The 18,422-nt window shown below is 46.9% G+C and overlaps 1 protein-coding gene across 1 annotated transcript in view; it reads left to right on the top strand.

The window, feature by feature from the left end:
- Positions 1-18,422, top strand: part of LOC135559048 (voltage-gated potassium channel subunit beta-1-like) — a 97,643-nt gene that overhangs the window by 50,053 nt on the left and 29,168 nt on the right. Inside the window, exons 2-8 of the mRNA XM_064993383.1 lie at positions 4,150-4,193; positions 5,584-5,621; positions 6,693-6,772; positions 11,145-11,189; positions 11,786-11,830; positions 13,784-13,827; positions 17,763-17,849. Coding sequence (XP_064849455.1) covers positions 4,150-4,193; positions 5,584-5,621; positions 6,693-6,772; positions 11,145-11,189; positions 11,786-11,830; positions 13,784-13,827; positions 17,763-17,849 — 383 coding nt within the window. The remainder of the gene's footprint in view (positions 1-4,149; positions 4,194-5,583; positions 5,622-6,692; positions 6,773-11,144; positions 11,190-11,785; positions 11,831-13,783; positions 13,828-17,762; positions 17,850-18,422) is intronic.

An 18,422-nucleotide genomic window follows, 5' to 3' on the forward strand; every position in this document is an offset into this window, starting at 1 on the left:
ATCGAACTGTTTGGCCATAATGACCATTGTTATGTTTGGAGGAAAAGGGGGAGGCTTGCAAGCCAAAGATCACCATCCCAACCGTGAAGCACGGGGGTGGCAGCATCATGTTGTGGGGGTGCTTTGCTGCAGGAGGGACTGGTGCACAAAATAGATGGCATCATGAGGGAGGAAAATTATGTGGGTATACTGAAGCAACATCTCAAGACATCAGTCAGGAAGTCAAAGCTTGGTCGCAAATGGGTCTTCCAAATGGACAATGACACCAAGCATACTTCCAATGTTGTGGCAAAATGGTTTAAGGAAAACAAAGTCAAGATTTTGGAGTGGCCATCAAAGCCCTGACCTCCATCCCATGGAAGATTTGTGGGCAGAACTGAAAAATCATGTGCGAGCAAGGAGGCCTACAAACCTGACTCAGTTACACTAGCTCTGTTAGAATAAATGGGCCAAGATTCACCCAACTTATTGTGGGAAGCTTGTGGAAGGCTACCCGAAATGTTTGACCCAAGTTAAACAATTTAAAGTCAATGCTACCAAATACTAATTGAGTGTATGTAAATTTCTGACTCACTGGGAATGTGATAAATGAAAGCTGAAATAAATCATTCTCTCTCCTATTATTCTGACATTTCACATTCTTAAAATAAAGTGGTGATCCTTACTGACCTTAGACAGGTCATTTTTACTAGCATTAAATGTCAGGAATTGTGAAAAACTGAGTTTAAATGTTTTTTGGCTGAGGTGTATGTAAACTTCTGACTTCAACTGTATGTCTTCAACAAACCTATGTATTAAACACTAGCTCTATAATAAAGTAAATTGCCCACCGATGTAATTAGTGACCAAGGAAGACTCGAGATGTTGAATTTTCCATACACAAGTTCCAAAGTGGCTGTGCTGGGTATGTGACCCATCTCCCTCCCCATTCAGTACCTTTGAGGTCCCATCAATTCCAGGGGTCCAGTATTAAAGTTTAGTTGGGTCCCATAACATGCACAGATCATTTACTCACACACACATGGTATGCACGCACGCACACACACAAGCACACAGACAGACACACAAACACACACACACAGAACCCTGTGGGGGACCAGCTGTCATTTCACATTTCTCATTCTGTGTCATTTAGCGAAGTGTGTTTGATCTGCATAGACTTTTGGATTTTTAGATTCTCCCCTCTGTGACAATCTACATGTTGGACTCTCTCTCTCTCTCTTTCCCTCCCTCCCTCCCTCCCTCCCTCCCTCCCTCCCTCCCTCCCTCCCTCCCTCCCTCCCTCCCTCCCTCCCTCCCTCCCTCATCCCCTATCACTCCAATTCCCTCTGTACCAATTCCTTCCTCCATCTACTTGTCTGTCTCCCTCCCCTCTGTCTCTCTCGCACTATTCTTCCTCACCCTCTTTTCTCGGTCCACCAAGTGTCAGTCAAGGCCAATTGCAGGCTATCCCTGAGCAACGGCTGTCGGCTTAGTTTATCATTTCCTCTCTCTGCTTCATAGCTTTTCTCTGGCAGCCCCTAATATCCCAACTTTCCCTCAAAGTTATTTTCCATAGTCTAAGTTTGATGAGATAGCTATGAAACAGCTTCTCAGGGATTCATTATATCTCTCCTGGAGTGTAAGTGGTGACTATTCCACTATTTTCAGGGTGTGTTTTCAAGTCTCACTAGATGTTAATTTGATCATGTATTTAAACAGAGGATGTGGGAATATGGGATAAAAATAGCGCTAGCGAGTAGCTATAGCGACGTAGCTATAGCGACGTAGCAGGAGATGTTTATGTGGCGTGACAGGACGGTTTGTACGATTGGGGTGTCTTCATGTGGCTCATTTGACATTTCACTTTAAGGCTTTTTCACATTTAGGCATCCCCCATGCATAAGAAACTGTGTTTAATATACTATATGTTTTGCATGTTGACTGTACTGAATGTGTTATACTATATAAATGGCCTAGTCTAGAACAAATGTCTTCTGCAAAATAAACATACACACAGGCAAGCAGACAAGCACGCACGCATGCGCACCCACATACAAACAAACAAACACACATGCACACATTACAACTCTCAAGGTTAAATCTTCCCACTCCTCTCCCTCCACCTCTAGACTTGAGTAAAGTCAAATCTCTGGAATCATTGGTGTCTCCACCCCCTGCCGTGATGCCCCGTAGCTCGTTACCTATGCTGCTTCCCTAACGAGAGACACCTTCCCTGAGGCCAGCCATTAGAGATTATAGCTACCTTCCCAAACGATGTCTCTCGGTCTACAGGAAGAGCTCTGCAGGGGAATCTAGAACACTTTCAGATGTGATCCCAGGTGCACTTATCACTCTGCAGGGTAATCTAGAACACTTTCAGATGTGATCCCAGGTGCACTTATCACTCTGCAGGATTTATTAGAAAGAAGTGATCGTTGAATGTGTATAAGAAGCTTCCCTAGTGGCACAGCTGTCTAAGGCGTCACTACAGCCTGGGGTTCCATAGGGCGGCACACAATTGGCTCAGCGTCATCCGGGTTAGGGGAGAGTTATGGCGGGGTAGGCTTTACTTGGCTCATCGCACTCTAGTGACTCCTTGTGGCGGGCTGGGCGCCTGCAAGCTGATTTCGGTCAGCAGTTGAACGGTGTTCCCTCCGACAAATTGGTGCAGCTAAGCGAGTGGGTGTTAAGAAGCGCAGCTTGGGGGCCTCCCGAGTGGCGCAATGGTCTAAGGCATGACATCACAGTTTTGCCAGTGGTTGTGAGTGATTTAGCCTTATGTTGCCTAATTGTATTGGTCTGAAGTGATGTTTGATAACATGGGGTTCGATTCAAATGGCCATGTCTCGCCCTGTAAGGCCCATTAGTTGTTTGCTTAGCCGTTAACAGTGTCATTAATGGTGTTGGTAGTCTTAATGGAGAATGGAGTCAGTGAAAACGTCTCTTTGCCTGAGAGCAGTGGCATACTTCTTAGAGATAGACGTTGCTGTTTTCTCTGATTCAGGAATATGTAAGGACGTTTAGTCCTGCATTACAGTGAGTAATGGGGTGTGTGCGTGCGTGCATATTCATGCTAGCGTGCATGAGTGTGTTTGTGTGCGTGCGGGCACATTCATGCTCGTGTGCATGAGAGTGTTTGAGAGAGATAAAGGTGAAAGTGTTTGCGATTGCAGTCGTATTAGAGTAATAAAATAGCACTGCAGTGGTGATGGTGGGAGATGCTACAATAACAATGTCATGTTTTAGGGTAGAATTGTCTGTTATCTCTGTTGTGTGTGCGAGATTGTGTGCATGTGAGCGTGCATGTGTGCATACTGTATGTGAGTAAGAGCTCCCGAGTGGCGCAGCAGTCTAAGGCACTGCATCTCACTGCTTGAGGCGTCACTACAGACCCTGGTTCAATCCTGGGCGGCGTACAATTGGCACAGCATTGTCTGGGTTACGGGATGGTTTGCCGGGTGTAGAACCCTATTGTAAAATAAGAAATTGTTTTTAACTGACTTTCCTAGTTAAATTAATGTTAAATAAATAAAAATATCTGTGTGTATTTCTTTAAGAGTCTGATTTAGAAAAACCCCCATCTTAGACTGAAAAAAAAGATTGATGGCTTACTAAACAACAAAAAATAGTTATTGTTTTGTACAAAATCAAACCTATAATTTCAAACCCCACAGAGGTACAGTATGAAGTAATGAAACGAGTCCCATCAGCCCATATAGCACTCAAGTGGCTACATCACAATGCTTCAGGGCCAGAGAAAATCCAATGTGAGAGTGTAGTGTGTGATAGATGGGCTAAATCAACTCTCTTCTCCCAGTAATTTCTCAGTTCTGATTCACAATTGGACCAGTGACAGAGGTGATCCCGTGTTCCAATGATTCTCCCTGATCAAATATGAGAAGGTCAATAAAGGTCACAATGACCATTATTAAACGCTCCGCGCAGCAACTACAATTGATTTTCAGTTCCTTTTCAATTGTTTTCGTGCAAAACGGAGCAAACGTCTGCCAGTGAATTGTGTACATGTCTCATGTATTTACATCCCATCTAATAGCATGCCATTGTTAGACTGTCAAGAGACAAGAGGATGTGTGTGTTTCTAGTATCATGAACATGCAACACTAGTTTTCTTCATCTCAGTAACATTATGGGATGTGTTTTCCACAGGAACCTGGGGAAATCAGGCCTGCGTGTTTCCTGTTTGGGCCTCGGTGAGTACGTTTAATTAGCATTGGCGACAAATCGCTAATGATTTGATTAGCATCCATGGGTTTGTGCAAAGGGGTGTGTGTGTGTGTGACATAGATACAGAGAGGCAAAGTTTTGCATCTTCTATACTCTGAGTGTGGAGGGACAGTGTGCAGCTATTTACAGCGATTTAATCTTATTCTTGTTAATATTTAATCAGTGCTCCTGGTTTCAGAAAACAAGCTGCTCAATTATCACCCATATCTAATGCACACCAAGGGGTTAACTTTGATAGGATTGATTTAATTCATCTGCCTTATGAATACTTAAGCAACTATACCCTACACGGATTGGTTGTTTAGCAACAGAATCGACTCGTGCACAACTACGGGGCAAAACAGATGGAGCTTGCTTAGAAAAAGGAGCACATGTTGTCTCTCAAATACACTGTTGCAGTTGTTGTTTAGCTAGCTGCCGAATTTGAACCGTTCAGAATCATAACAAGCACGGCTTCCGGCCCCATTGATGCATACACATCATTGTCATTGTGTGTGTGTGTGTGTGTGTGTGTGTGTGTGTGTGTGTGTGTGTGTGTGTGTGTGTGTGTGTGTGTGTGTGTGTGTGTGTGTGTGTGTGTGTGTGTGTGTGTGTGTGTGTGTGTGTGTGTGTGTGTGTGTGTGTGTGTGTGTGTGTGTGTGTGTAGTAATAGTACAATATAAAGTCATCCTTGTGATTTTGAGCAAGGCAAATAAGTCATACTCGCCTATTGCCTTGTACAGCAACTCTAATGACCCAGCTGAAACACTGAGGGGGTAATTGAGGGTAAAGGGAGAAGTCAACAAACAGTAAACACACAGTAACTGAATTATTTTGGGGTGATGCTAGGCAATTCTGACAAGGACAGAGGGGCTGTAGCTTTACCATGCAACGACCGGGAGCAAAGTTAGCATCATAACACACACACACATGAAAGGACTCACACATACACACACACACACACACACACACGCAGCTCCACCCAGGGTGGGTTTAGCGGTGGTGAATCATGGGTAAGTATAGTCGAGGCCAGGGTTGTGACAGGGAGAGAAACAAGAGGAGTACTGAACCTGCCAGAACTTATCCTACTGTGCCCTCTGACCTTTCACATTTTTTGTTAGATGTTGGATTTGAGAGTGTTAGTCATATTTTTGTGTCCAAAGTTTGCAATTGGGTGACTTGTGGTGACACTTTCTATCACTATCAACATATAGGGGTTTAAAGTATAGATTAGAATGTTCCATTTTGGGTGACTTGTGGTGACACTTTCTATCACTATCAACATATAGGGGTTTAAAGTATAGATTAGAATGTTCCATTTTGCACAAATGTTTTTTTTTGTTCCAGAATTATGACTTTGACATGTATTTTTCCTAGGTACTTGGGTAACGTTTGGAGGTCAGATTTCAGATGAGGTAAGTCAGGATTCAAATTACAAGCTATGCATGAGACCGTTAAGGAATTGCACCCACAACACGGGTGTTACCAGCGCAGCATTTCAACCAACTGAGCTATCCCGGATCCCTGGTTACTGTGGTCGTCCCAAAACAGATCTCCTTCCCAGTCAGCTCCTGTTAGCACCAAGACCTCCTCTGCCTTATCACTCCCTCACCCTGATGCCTCTCAGATCCTTGGGCCAAAACCCCAGATTCTTTCTGGCTCACACATGGACAGAGAGAAGGACATGAAGACAGTTCACACACAGTTGAACAAACACACACACACATTTACATACATGACACACGCCTACACATGCATGCCATGCACACACACACACACACACACACACACACACACACACACACACACACACACACACACTGGTGGAGTGAGGGCATTGAACTGTGACATTTGTCTACTGGAGACGCTGATACGGGTAGACTGCATTGTCCTTGTGAAAGTGGCCTGCAGGCACAAAAAGTAGACAAAGTGTTGTGGGAAAACTACAGGGTGTATTTTATGTATAGTAACAGGGAGATCCCACAGACTAGATAACAAGACAACATTCATTTAGCTACTAAAACATTGAAATAGTAGAAAAAGGGATAGTTCACCCAAATGACACATTGGTTTCCTTACCCTGTAAGCAGTCTATGAACAACGTCTGACAACAATCCATGCTTTGGTTTAGTTTCCCTGTCACTGTTTCCACATGTTAACGTTTTAGCATTCATGGCACAAATCCCAACCAAAATGTATTTCTCTCATTTGTTTTTGCTGAATTCGACCCAGTACAATATATGCTATTTAGCAGATGATTTGATCTGAATAGATTTACAGGCATGTGTGCATACATGCGGTCCAGGAATCAAACCCATTATTCTGGCGTTGCAAGTGCCCTTGCTCTACCAACTGAGCTACAGAGAACTGCTTAGTTTCATTTTGAGTTTCAAAAATCTTTTCTCTTGTTTTGTCTCTGCTGAATGCCTCTCAGCTGCCAGCTCTCTGTTCTCTCCTGGGTTGATGAAGCCTCTTGTGTTGCTCAGGTGGCTGAGCAGCTGATGACCATCGCCTACGAGAACGGGGTCAATCTCTTCGACACAGCCGAAGTTTACGCTGGGGGGAAGTGAGTGTGATCTGAATACCTATTACCTACCTACCTGAAAACACCTGCCTGAAAACAGGAACGGCTATTTTATTTGTTTTTTTTATTTCACCTTTATTTAACCAGGAAGGATAGTTGAGAACAAGTTCTCATTTACAACTGCGACCTGGCCAAGATAAAGCAAAGCAGTGTAGGGGTCAGCCAAGCTGACAGTGGTGTGAGTCAACCATATGGAATGGGATTAGTTCTAAAGCAAGTAGGTTCACAGCGTGGGTGCATGCCAGACTGTTTGTGAATTCAACATAGTTGCCAAGACAATGAGAATTCAGCTGAGGCTGAACCAAGCCACGCTAGTACATGCACACATGATTGAACATAGTACAGGATGCATACAGTGAATATGGAGAGCATTGATAATGGTTCAGTTCATCAAGTTCTAATAGTAGATCCTGTTATACAGTATGAAACGTGCCGTCTTCCCTGAAACGTGCCATCTTCCCCGAAACGTGCCATCTTCCCTGAAACGTGCCATCTTCCCGAAACGTGCCATCTTCCCTGAAACGTGCCGTCTTCCCTGAAACGTGCCATCTTCCCGAAACGTGCCATCTTCCCTGAAACGTGCCATCTTCCCTGAAACGTGCCATCTTCCCTGAAACGTGCCATCTTCCCGAAACGTGCCATCTTCCCTGAAACGTGCCATCTTCCCTGAAACGTGCCATCTTCCCTGAAACGTGCCATCTTCCCTGAAACGTGCCATCTTCCCTGAAACGTGCCATCTTCCCTGAAAGCGTGCCATCTTCCCTGAAGCGTGCCATCTTCCCTGAAGCGTGCCATCTTCCCTGAAGCGTGCCATCTTCCCTGAAGCGTGCCATCTTCCCTGAAGCGTGCCATCTTCCCTGAAGCGTGCCATCTTCCCTGAAACGTGCCATCTTCCCCGAAACATGCCATCTTCCCTGAAACGTGCCATCTTCCCGAAACGTGCCATCTTCCCTGAAACGTGCCATCTTCCCTGAAGCGTGCCATCTTCCCTGAAGCGTGCCATCTTCCCGAAACGTGCCATCTTCCCGAAAGCGTGCCATCTTCCCTGAAACGTGCCATCTTCCCGAAAGCGTGCCATCTTCCCTGAAACGTGCCATCTTCCCTGAAGCGTGCCATCTTCCCTGAAGCGTGCCACCTTCCCTGAAGCGTGCCATCTTCCCGAAGCGTGCCATCTTCCCTGAAGCGTGCCATCTTCCCGAAGCGTGCCACCTTCCCTGAAGCGTGCCATCTTCCCTGAAGCGTGCCATCTTCCCTGAAGCGTGCCATCTTCCCTGAAACGTGCCATCTTCCCTGAAACGTGCCATCTTCCCTGAAACATGCCATCTTCCCGAAACGTGCCATCTTCCCGAAACGTGCCATCTTCCCTGAAACATGCCATCTTCCCGAAACATGCCATCTTCCCTGAAACGTGCCATCTTCCCGAAACGTGCCATCTTCCCTGAAACGTGCCATCTTCCCTGAAACGTGCCATCTTCCCTGAAAGCGTGCCATCTTCCCGAAACGTGCCATCTTCCCTGAAACGTGCCATCTTCCCTGAAACGTGCCATCTTCCCTGAAACGTGCCATCTTCCCTGAAACGTGCCATCTTCCCTGAAACGTGCCATCTTCCCTGAAACGTGCCATCTTCCCGAAACGTGCCATCTTCCCGAAGCGTGCCATCTTCCCTGAAAGCGTGCCATCTTCCCTGAAGCGTGCCATCTTCCCGAAGCGTGCCATCTTCCCTGAAACGTGCCATCTTCCCTGAAGCGTGCCATCTTCCCGAAACATGCCATCTTCCCGAAGCGTGCCATCTTCCCTGAAACGTGCCATCTTCCCTGAAACGTGCCATCTTCCCGAAACGTGCCATCTTCCCTGAAACGTGCCATCTTCCCGAAACGTGCCATCTTCCCTGAAACGTGCCATCTTCCCTGAAACGTGCCATCTTCCCTGAAACGTGCCATCTTCCCGAAACGTGCCATCTTCCCGAAATGTGCCATCTTCCCTGAAACGTGCCATCTTCCCTGAAGCGTGCCATCTTCCCTGAAGCGTGCCATCTTCCCTGAAACGTGCCATCTTCCCTGAAGCGTGCCATCTTCCCTGAAGCGTGCCATCTTCCCTGAAGCGTGCCATCTTCCCGAAGCGTGCCATCTTCCCTGAAACGTGCCATCTTCCCTGAAGCGTGCCATCTTCCCTGAAACATGCCATCTTCCCGAAGCGTGCCATCTTCCCTGAAGCGTGCCATCTTCCCGAAGCGTGCCATCTTCCCTGAAGCGTGCCATCTTCCCGAAACATGCCATCTTCCCTGAAGCGTGCCATCTTCCCTGAAGCGTGCCACCTTCCCTGAAACGTGCCATCTTCCCTGAAGCGTGCCATCTTCCCGAAACGTGCCATCTTCCCTGAAACGTGCCATCTTCCCTGAAACGTGCCATCTTCCCTGAAGCGTGCCACCTTCCCTGAAGCGTGCCGTCTTCCCTGAAGCGTGCCATCTTCCCGAAACGTGCCATCTTCCCTGAAGCGTGCCATCTTCCCGAAGCGTGCCATCTTCCCTGAAGCGTGCCATCTTCCCTGAAGCGTGCCATCTTCCCTGAAGCGTGCCATCTTCCCTGAAAGCGTGCCATCTTCCCTGAAACGTGCCATCTTCCCTGAAACGTGCCATCTTCCCTGAAACGTGCCGTCTTCCCTGAAACGTGCCATCTTCCCTGAAACGTGCCACCTTCCCTGAAACGTGCCATCTTCCCTGAAACGTGCCATCTTCCCTGAAACGTGCCATCTTCCCTGAAACGTGCCATCTTCCCTGAAACGTGCCATCTTCCCTGAAACGTGCCATCTTCCCTGAAACGTGCCATCTTCCCGAAACGTGCCACCTTCCCTGAAACGTGCCATCTTCCCGAAACGTGCCATCTTCCCGAAACGTGCCATCTTCCCGAATGACTTCTGACACAGCATTCTGGGGCTTCGGTTTTCATCCTCAACTGAATTCCACAGTAATGGGTTGGTTGGATTTAGCAACAGATTGGAACAGTAAAGTCACCTACCAATGTGTAGCACCACTAGCGTAGCACAGTTTCCCTGTGATCCCGCTCTCCTCCAAAAAATCTAATGCGTCAGCCACTCACAAAGAACAGACAATCGCTGTCCATGGTTCTGAAATTTCGAGATCTAGGCTGCCTATCAGATTATGTTTTTATTTATTTAACTAGGCAAGTTGGTTAAGAACAAATTCTTATTTACAATGACGTCCTACCCCAGCCAAACCCTCACCCGGACGATGCTGGACCAATTGTGCGCCACACTATGGGACTCTCAATCACAGCTGGGTGTGATACAGCCTGGAATCAAACCAGTGTCTATAGGGACACCGCTAGCACTAAGATGCAGTGCCTTAGACCGCTGTGCCTGTCAGGTGCTAGTGCTTGTAGTAGCCTATAGATTTCTTTTAATGGATACATGTTTATTTGTATTTGGTCACCATTTCCTCATGTTAAGCCTAATGTTGATGTTTCACGAAGATCTCTGCCTACGGTGTCGCAATGCTGCTATTCAGAATGCTGGCCTGCAGAAATAATGCACAGTATTTACTTGTTCAGTAATTAAAGGGGGAAATTCAAACATTGCAGATTGTAAAACGAATTGTCAATGCAACAGCATACTAATCAGTAACCAAAATATTTGTGGGACTATAGAACTGTCCTGTAGGCCAAAAGCCTACCTTAGCCGACTTCTGCTCTCTGCACAACCTTGAAATAAAGTCTGTGCTACGTAAAACCAGTCCACTAGCCGCTGGGTCTCTGGCAGCCATCGGCTTGGTCTTCTGGGAGAGGAGGAGGAGAAGGAGATCTTCACTATTCTCCAGGGGAGGAAGTAGAGGTGCAGCAAGGCCACTGTCATTGTCGGGCCCAGGCAGTGAGTTCTCTGTCGGGATTGGGAGGTTGCTAGTGCTAGCTGATGCATAAGTATGACTACTAGCTTCCACCTGCGATGGTGTTTCGTCAGTCGAGGATGATGTGGTAGCTTTGCTGATGTGGTTCCGTAATTTGGCACGAGCTTGATCAGAAAAAGCTTATTTTGCAGCTTTCTGTGCCCCACTTGGCCTTTGTTTATTCACCGGCACCGCTGATAAACAGGCTCATTAAATGACAACTGTATTGTCTGTCTGTCTCAGCTACTACCATGTAGACACACACACACACACACACACACACACACACACACACACACACACACACACACACACACACACACACACACACACACACACACACACACACACACACACACACACACACACACACACACACACACACACACACACACACACACACACACACACACACACACACCCGCCCTTAGAGCTAATCTCCCTGCTTTATTACAGAGCTGAGGTAATCCTGGGTAACATCATCAAGAAAAAGTGCTGGAGGTATGTATCGTCTTTAAACTGTGTGTATCTGACTGTCTGACTGAGAGAGAGAGAGACGGGGCCAGCTAACAAGCGTTAATCTACCGTTAGTCTACCGTTAATCAAACCACAGATTTATCTCAATTCCATTCATCCACCCATCTGCTAAATAGGTCTGCAGCAGTAACCATGGCAATCAGAGGAAAGTTATGTGTTCTTGGCTATGCAAAGGCTGGTAGGCTGGTAGGTGGTCAGGCCTCAGCTATCAGCACATACTGATCTCATACATCTTTGCTGCTTCATTTCTCCAATGTACATTTCCAATCATAACGTCTTCAATCTCCAGTTCTTCAGTTCATGTCGGTTCACTGCCTCCGATTGAAACATGAAACAGCCAAGCGATGAGGATTGGAGATACACTGTATCCTATCAAAGCTCAGAGAACGTGTCCCAGAATACTTTTCTTCATACTTGAATACCATGTATGAAAAGCTGAAGGATCCATATTGTTGACTCCCCTACAGTATTAAGACATTACATAAGGCTGTATTCATCAGGATGTCCATGTCTTTCCCTCTGTTTGCCTGGCTGATCTCTCTCCCTTTGTCTTTATGTAGGAGGTCCAGTCTGGTGATCACCACCAAGCTCTACTGGGGAGGAAAGTAAGTATGTTCCTCCTTAGACACTCTGAGCACCAAGCCAATGTGATTCTGAGGTGCGTGAAGTAGGATAGATCTTTGTCTTTATGTAGGAGGTCCAGTCTGGTGATCACCACCAAGCTCTACTGGGGAGGAAAGTAAGTATGATCCTCCTTAGACACTCTGAGCACCAAGCCCATGTGATTCTGAGGTGCGTGAAGTAGGATAGATCTTTGTCTTTATGTAGGAGGTCCAGTCTGGTGATCACCACCAAGCTCTACTGGGGAGGAAAGTAAGTATGTTCCTCCTTAGACACTCTGAGCACCAAGCCCATGTGATTCTGAGGTGCGTGAAGTAGGATAGATCTTTGTCTTTATGTAGGAGGTCCAGTCTGGTGATCACCACCAAGCTCTACTGGGGAGGAAAGTAAGTATGTTCCTCCTTAGACACTCTGAGCACCAAGCCAATGTGATTCTGAGGTGCGTGAAGTAGGATAGATCTTTGTCTTTATGTAGGAGGTCCAGTCTGGTGATCACCACCAAGCTCTACTGGGGAGGAAAGTAAGTAAGATCCTCCCCAGACACTCTGAGCACCAAGCCCATGTTATTCTGAGGTGCGTGAAGTAGGATAGATCTTTGAACGGTCTGTACTGAGGCTCTCCTATACCCTATACCTATCCTATACCGTATACTGTCTGAGTTCTGTCTTGACAGAAGTTGAACAGGATCATCCATCAGTGAGCTCTAACCTGTTCATCTTCTCTTTATTAGACATATCCTGTCTATTTGAGGTTCCTCATAAGGAACTAGATAATTGGTCAGGTCGGAGTCGTTCCTGCTACTGACTCTGCAGGTTAAATCTCAACTTAAACTCCCTTCCCTTTACAGTGCACTAGAGCCATAAAAGGCTGGATTTGCACTATGATGAAGGAGGGTGTCTAAGATCTGTGCACATACTCAGGCCAAAAGTAGCGCAGAGAGAGAGAGAGAGAGAGAGAGAGAGAGAGAGAGAGAGAGAGAGAGAGAGAGAGAGAGAGAGAGAGAGAGAGAGAGAGAGAGAGAGAGAGAGAGAGAGAGAGAGAGAGAGAGAGAGAGAGAGAGAGAGAGAGAGAGAGAGAGAGAGAGAGAGAGAGAGAGAGAGAGAGAGAGAGAGAGAGAGAGAGAGAGAGAGAGAGAGAGAGAGAGAGAGAGAGAGAGAGAGAGAGAGAGAGAGAGAGAGAGAGAGAGAGAGAGAGAGAGAGATGATAAACAACCAGCCTGGCAGTCTGTTTGGGGCCTGACGGGGTTCTCTGCATCTCTGAACAGACTCACACACACAGCTGGGGGAGCCGATAACATAACAGAGAATAACACAGCCAGAGATCCAGGATGACTCAGCCCCACGCTACAGTTCTCTGTGTGCCTGGAATATCAGTCCCCAACTCTCAGAGCAAGAAAGAGAGTCTGTGTGGCTCTGTCAGTAGAGCATGTCACCACCAGGTCGTGGGTTTGAGTCCTGCTGGGGCCACCCATGTGTAAAATGTATTCAAGCGGTATTGTAAGTTGCTTTGCCTGAAAGTGTCTGTTAAGTGGCATATATTATCAAAAGAGAGGGGGGTGAGCATGAAGAAACAAAAAAGGAGAGAAAGACAAAGAAAGGACTGAAGATGGATAGTAATGGGGAGGGCTGGGTAGATGAGGATGATGTTGCTGACGGTTTCTCATTGACTCAGACATCCACTATGAGAATAGCATTTTCAGTGCTGACAGACCATAAACTTTGTTTTGTCGCTACCGACACTTCCCAGGGCCTGTTGTGTCTCTTGTCTATTCATCGATTTGTAGACAGCTCATTAGAGGCTTGTGGGACAAGTTCAATGCTCTAGTCACTGTAAATCTGTGTGTCTCTCTCTCTGTGTGTGTGTGTGTGCATGCACTGGTGTGTGCCTTTTTGTGTATACTTTTCTGTGTGTATATTTACTTCTGTGTTCTTTTCCAGAGCGGAGACAGAGAGAGGACTCAACAGAAAGCACATAATTGAAGGTAAAGTGGCTGATTTCCTCTCCTCCTCTTCCTTATGTCTTGTCCTCCACATCACTCTATGCCCCAGTTCACCTCTATAATCCCCTCCTTTTCATATCCACATCACTTTTTATTTTCTCTCTTCTCCCTCTCTTGTGATTGATTGCTGCAAGAATGCTGTTCATTGACTACAGCTCAACACCATAGTACCCTCCAAACTCATCATTAAGCTTGAGACCCTGGGTCTCGACCCCGCCCTGTGCAACTGGGTCCTGGACTTCCTGATGGGCTCCCCCAGGTGGTGAAGGTAGGAAACAACATCTCCACTCCGCTGAATCTCAACACTGGGGCCCCACAAGGGTGTGTTCTCAGCCCCCTCCTGTACTCCCTGTTCACTCACGACTGCGTGGCCATGCACGCCTCCAACTCAATCGTCAAGTTTGCAGACGACACAACAGAGGTAGTCTTGATCACCAACAACGATGAGACAGTCTACAGGGAGGAGGACAGGGCACTCGGAGTGTGTTGTCAGGAAAATAACCTGTCACTCAATGTCAGCAAAACAAAAGAGATGATCGTGGACTTCAGGAAACAGCAGAGGGAGCACCCCCCATCCACATCGAAGGGACAGCAGTGGAGAGGGTGGAACGTTTTAAGTTCCTCGGGATACATATCACCGACAAACTGAAATGGTCCACCCACACAGACAGTGTGGTGAAGAAAGCGCAACAGCGCCTCTTCAAATCAAAATCAAATCAAATGTATTTATATAGCCCTTCGTACATCAGCTGATATCTCAAAGTGCTGTTCATAAATGACCAGCATGGTCAAATATTAATAATCACAGGCAGAACAGTTGAAACTGGAGCAGCAGCACGGCCAGGTGGACTGGGGACAGCAAGGAGTCATCATGTCAGGTAGTCCTGAGGCATGGTCCTAGGGTTCAGGTCCTGCCAGAGAGAAAGAAAGAGAGAATTAGAGAGAGCACACTTAAATTCACACAGGACACAGGATAAGACAGGAGAAGTACTCCAGATATAACAAACTGACCCTTGCCCCCCGACACATAAACTACTGCAGCATAAATACTGAAGGCTGAGACAGGAGGGGTCAGGAGACACTGTAGCCCCATCAGTTGATACCCCCGGACCGGGCCAAACAGGAAGGATATAACCCCACCCACTTTGCCAAAGCACAGCCCCCACACCACTAGAGGAATATCTTCAACCACCAACTTCCCATCCTGAGACAAGGCCGAGTATAGCCCACAAAGATCTCCGCCACGGCACAACCCAAGTGGGGGTGCCAACCCAGACAGGAAGATCACATCAGTGACTCAACCCACTCAAGTGACGCATCCCTCCTAGGGACGGTATGAAAGAGCCACATAACAATGGGTAGGCAGACCATTCCATAAAAATAGAGCTCTCAACCGCAGGGGGCTGAAACAATAACACCTGCTAAACATGGGCATGTGGCCAATACAATTGTATTTTATTTCCTCCTGTGTGCTCTGTTGAACTTAACCTCCTCTTTTGAAGTACATGCATGTCTCTACTACCATTCAGGGTTGGATGTCTCTGGGTCTTGAGTTGGTCCATTTGTAATATGATATGATAGACATGAGCACCCCTCTATCCATACCCTCCTGTAGTGTCCTCACCTGTTATCTTCTCTCTTAGCATCTCATTTCCTTTCCTCTCCTCTCCTCCCCTGTTATCTTCTCTCTTAGCATCTCCTTTCCTCTCCTCTCCTGTTATCTTCTCTCTTAGCATCTCCTTTCCTTTCCTCTCCTCTCCTCCCCTGTTATCTTCTCTCTTAGCATCTCCTTTCCTTTCCTCTCCTCTCCTCCCCTGTTATCTTCTCTCCTAGCATCTCCTTTCCTTTCCTCTCCTCCCCTGTTATCTTCTCTCTTAGCATCTCCTTTCCTTTCCTCTCCTCTCCTCCCCTGTTATCTTCTCTCTTAGCATCTCCTTACCTTTCCTCTCCTCTCCTCTCCTCCCCTGTTATCTTCTCTCTTAGCATCTCCTTTCCTCTCCTCTCCTCTCCTCCCCTGTTATCTTCTCTCTTAGCATCTCCTTTCCTCTCCTCTCCTCACCTGTTATATTCTCTCTTAGCATCTCCTTTTCTCTCCTCTCCTCACCTGTTATCTTCTCTCTTAGCATCTCCTTTCCTCTCCTCTCCTCTCCCCACCTGTTATCTTCTCTCTTAGCATCTCCTTACCTTTCCTCTCCTCTCCTCCCCTGTTATTTTCTGTCCTCTCCTTACCATTCCTTTTCCTCTCCTCTCATCTCATCTCCCACCTTACCATGTTTCCCCTTTCAGTCCCTCCAGTCTCCTCTTTGACAGTTTTTAGGGTGTTACACAGCTAAACCTGACACCCAGGTTACCCCCATCCGTACGCTACCCCAAACCAATTCCCTGATCCAGCCCAACAACGTCCCGTCCACAGCAGTGCCTGCACCTCCTGCAGCACTCTCATATAGTATTAACATTCATATCAGCTTCTAACTTTCCCCCCAAAGAAGAACTGAGAGATAAAGGATGGGGAGAAGGGGGGAGAGACAGAGAGAGAGGGAGGGAGGGAGGAGAGAGAGGAAGAGAGCGGGCAAGATCAATAGAGATAAAATAAGAAAACTTAGGGAGGGAGAGAAAGAGGAGCATAGCAAATTAGTTGGGCTCAGCTGTCCTGTCTGGAGGATAGATAACAATACTGAGGCACAGCGCCTGTGTCACCATAATGTGGTGGATGTCACCGCAGGCTAACTGATGAAGCACACGATTGGCTGAGAGACACAGTTGTTGACAACCTATTCAAACTGTCGATGTGGATGTCACTGCTGGCCAATCGATGCAGCATCTGTCTAAAAGTGACAGCTGTTCACAGCATTTTTTGAAGGGCATTGGCAGGTGTGGCGATGTCACCTCAAGACAATCGATGTCGGGCCGAGAAAGACAGTTGATGACCGTATTCATATCTCTGAGTGATGTCTAAACTGGTTTCTATAGTAAAGAGTAGAGGACTAGTGAGGCAAACTGGTGTTGGACAGGGATGTTTTTTGGTGGTTTTATCTACTGATTGACAGGATATGTAAAGATATTTTTAAGCAGGACTTTGTTCATGACCTTGCTTGTTTCCTCCTTTATCCAATATCCACCAATGGAATTCATTTGATGTATTACCCTTCTATCCACGTCCCGCTAATCTCCACAAATAGAGGCACGTAGAGGCCTTAAGACTGCCCGATCAGTGCACGTCATGTGGGTGTGTGAGTCACTTCAAACTAGAGTCCCTTCAGAGGCTTGTAAAAATCATGGCAGAGCAGGCTCAGATTAGTGTGTGTGCACGTGCACATGCGTGTGTGCAATGCTCTGGGATTACCGGGTTGTAGATGACAGGACATGGATTAAGATGTGTGAATGGTGACAGGGGAGAGCATGACTCCCTCGCAGGATTAACTCGAAGGACTGGCATTCATCTGTCACAGAAATGTACACACATGTATACACACACATGCACAGACACTCATACAGTATACACGTAAACACACTTTTACAAACACTCATATGTACACAGTCAGGTGCACACCTCCTTTCTTTGCCTTTCCTGTCTTATTGTGTCCCATCCTCTCCTCTCTCCATCCTTTCATCCGTCTGCTCTCCTATTAGTTTTTGTGAATGGAGCTGAGCTGACAGACACAATGCCTCATTCATCTCTACCCCTCATCCCTCTTCCCCTCTCTCCTCTCCTCTCGGGATTCAAACAGCAAAGCCTTCATCTGACAGGATGAGAGAGACTGAGGAGGAAAGGTCTCCCTCACCTTCCCTCAGATCCTCTGCGTTCTGTAGCTGCAGGTTTCTAACAGGTGTTTACCTCTCTCTTTCATTTCCTTTTCTCTCTCTCTCTCACCCTCCCTCTCCCCCTCTACCCACCTCTCTCTCTCTCGCTCTCGCAGGTCTGAGGAGCTCTCTACAGAGAATGCAGCTGGAGTATGTGGATGTGGTGTTTGCCAACCGGCCCGACAGCAACACCCCCATGGAGGGTGAGTGACCACGGGGGAGAAGGGAGGAAGAGGGTGAGAGGGTGACTCTCAGGGATGGGAGTGAGTGATGGTATTGTTGTTGGTTTACTTTGGCACTCGTTTGTTTCACATGCACACACAGTCATGTGCATGCACAAACACACACGCACATACACACAAGCAAGCAAACAAACACAAATAAACACACTCACACAGGCATATACACACTGCCCCCCCCCCACTCTGGTTTCAACCAGGCCTCTGTGTGTGTTGCTCCCCTCCCCTCATTCTATTGAAACAGGATTAGAGTCCCCCTCGAGGGTAGCTGGTGTATTTTGGGGTTAGTCTCCATGGAGATAGAAGCCCTACTGTGCTCTCTCTCTCTCTTTTCCTCTTCTTTAATTTCTCTTTCTCTAATTTGTGTCTCTTTGCTCTTTTTTTCTCTGCCTTTTCCTCAGCTTACTTCCGCTCTTTCTTGGCTCTCCTATAACAGAGTGGGTCACAACACTAACTCGCTAGAGATTTCTTGTCTCTAAACCCCTTCTCTCTCTCCATCCCCTCCTCTATTTCTTGGAGTGGATAGACAGCCCCTAC

Source organism: Oncorhynchus masou, chromosome 17 (assembly GCF_036934945.1).
Source record: "Oncorhynchus masou masou isolate Uvic2021 chromosome 17, UVic_Omas_1.1, whole genome shotgun sequence".
Lineage (NCBI taxonomy): Eukaryota > Metazoa > Chordata > Actinopteri > Salmoniformes > Salmonidae > Oncorhynchus > Oncorhynchus masou.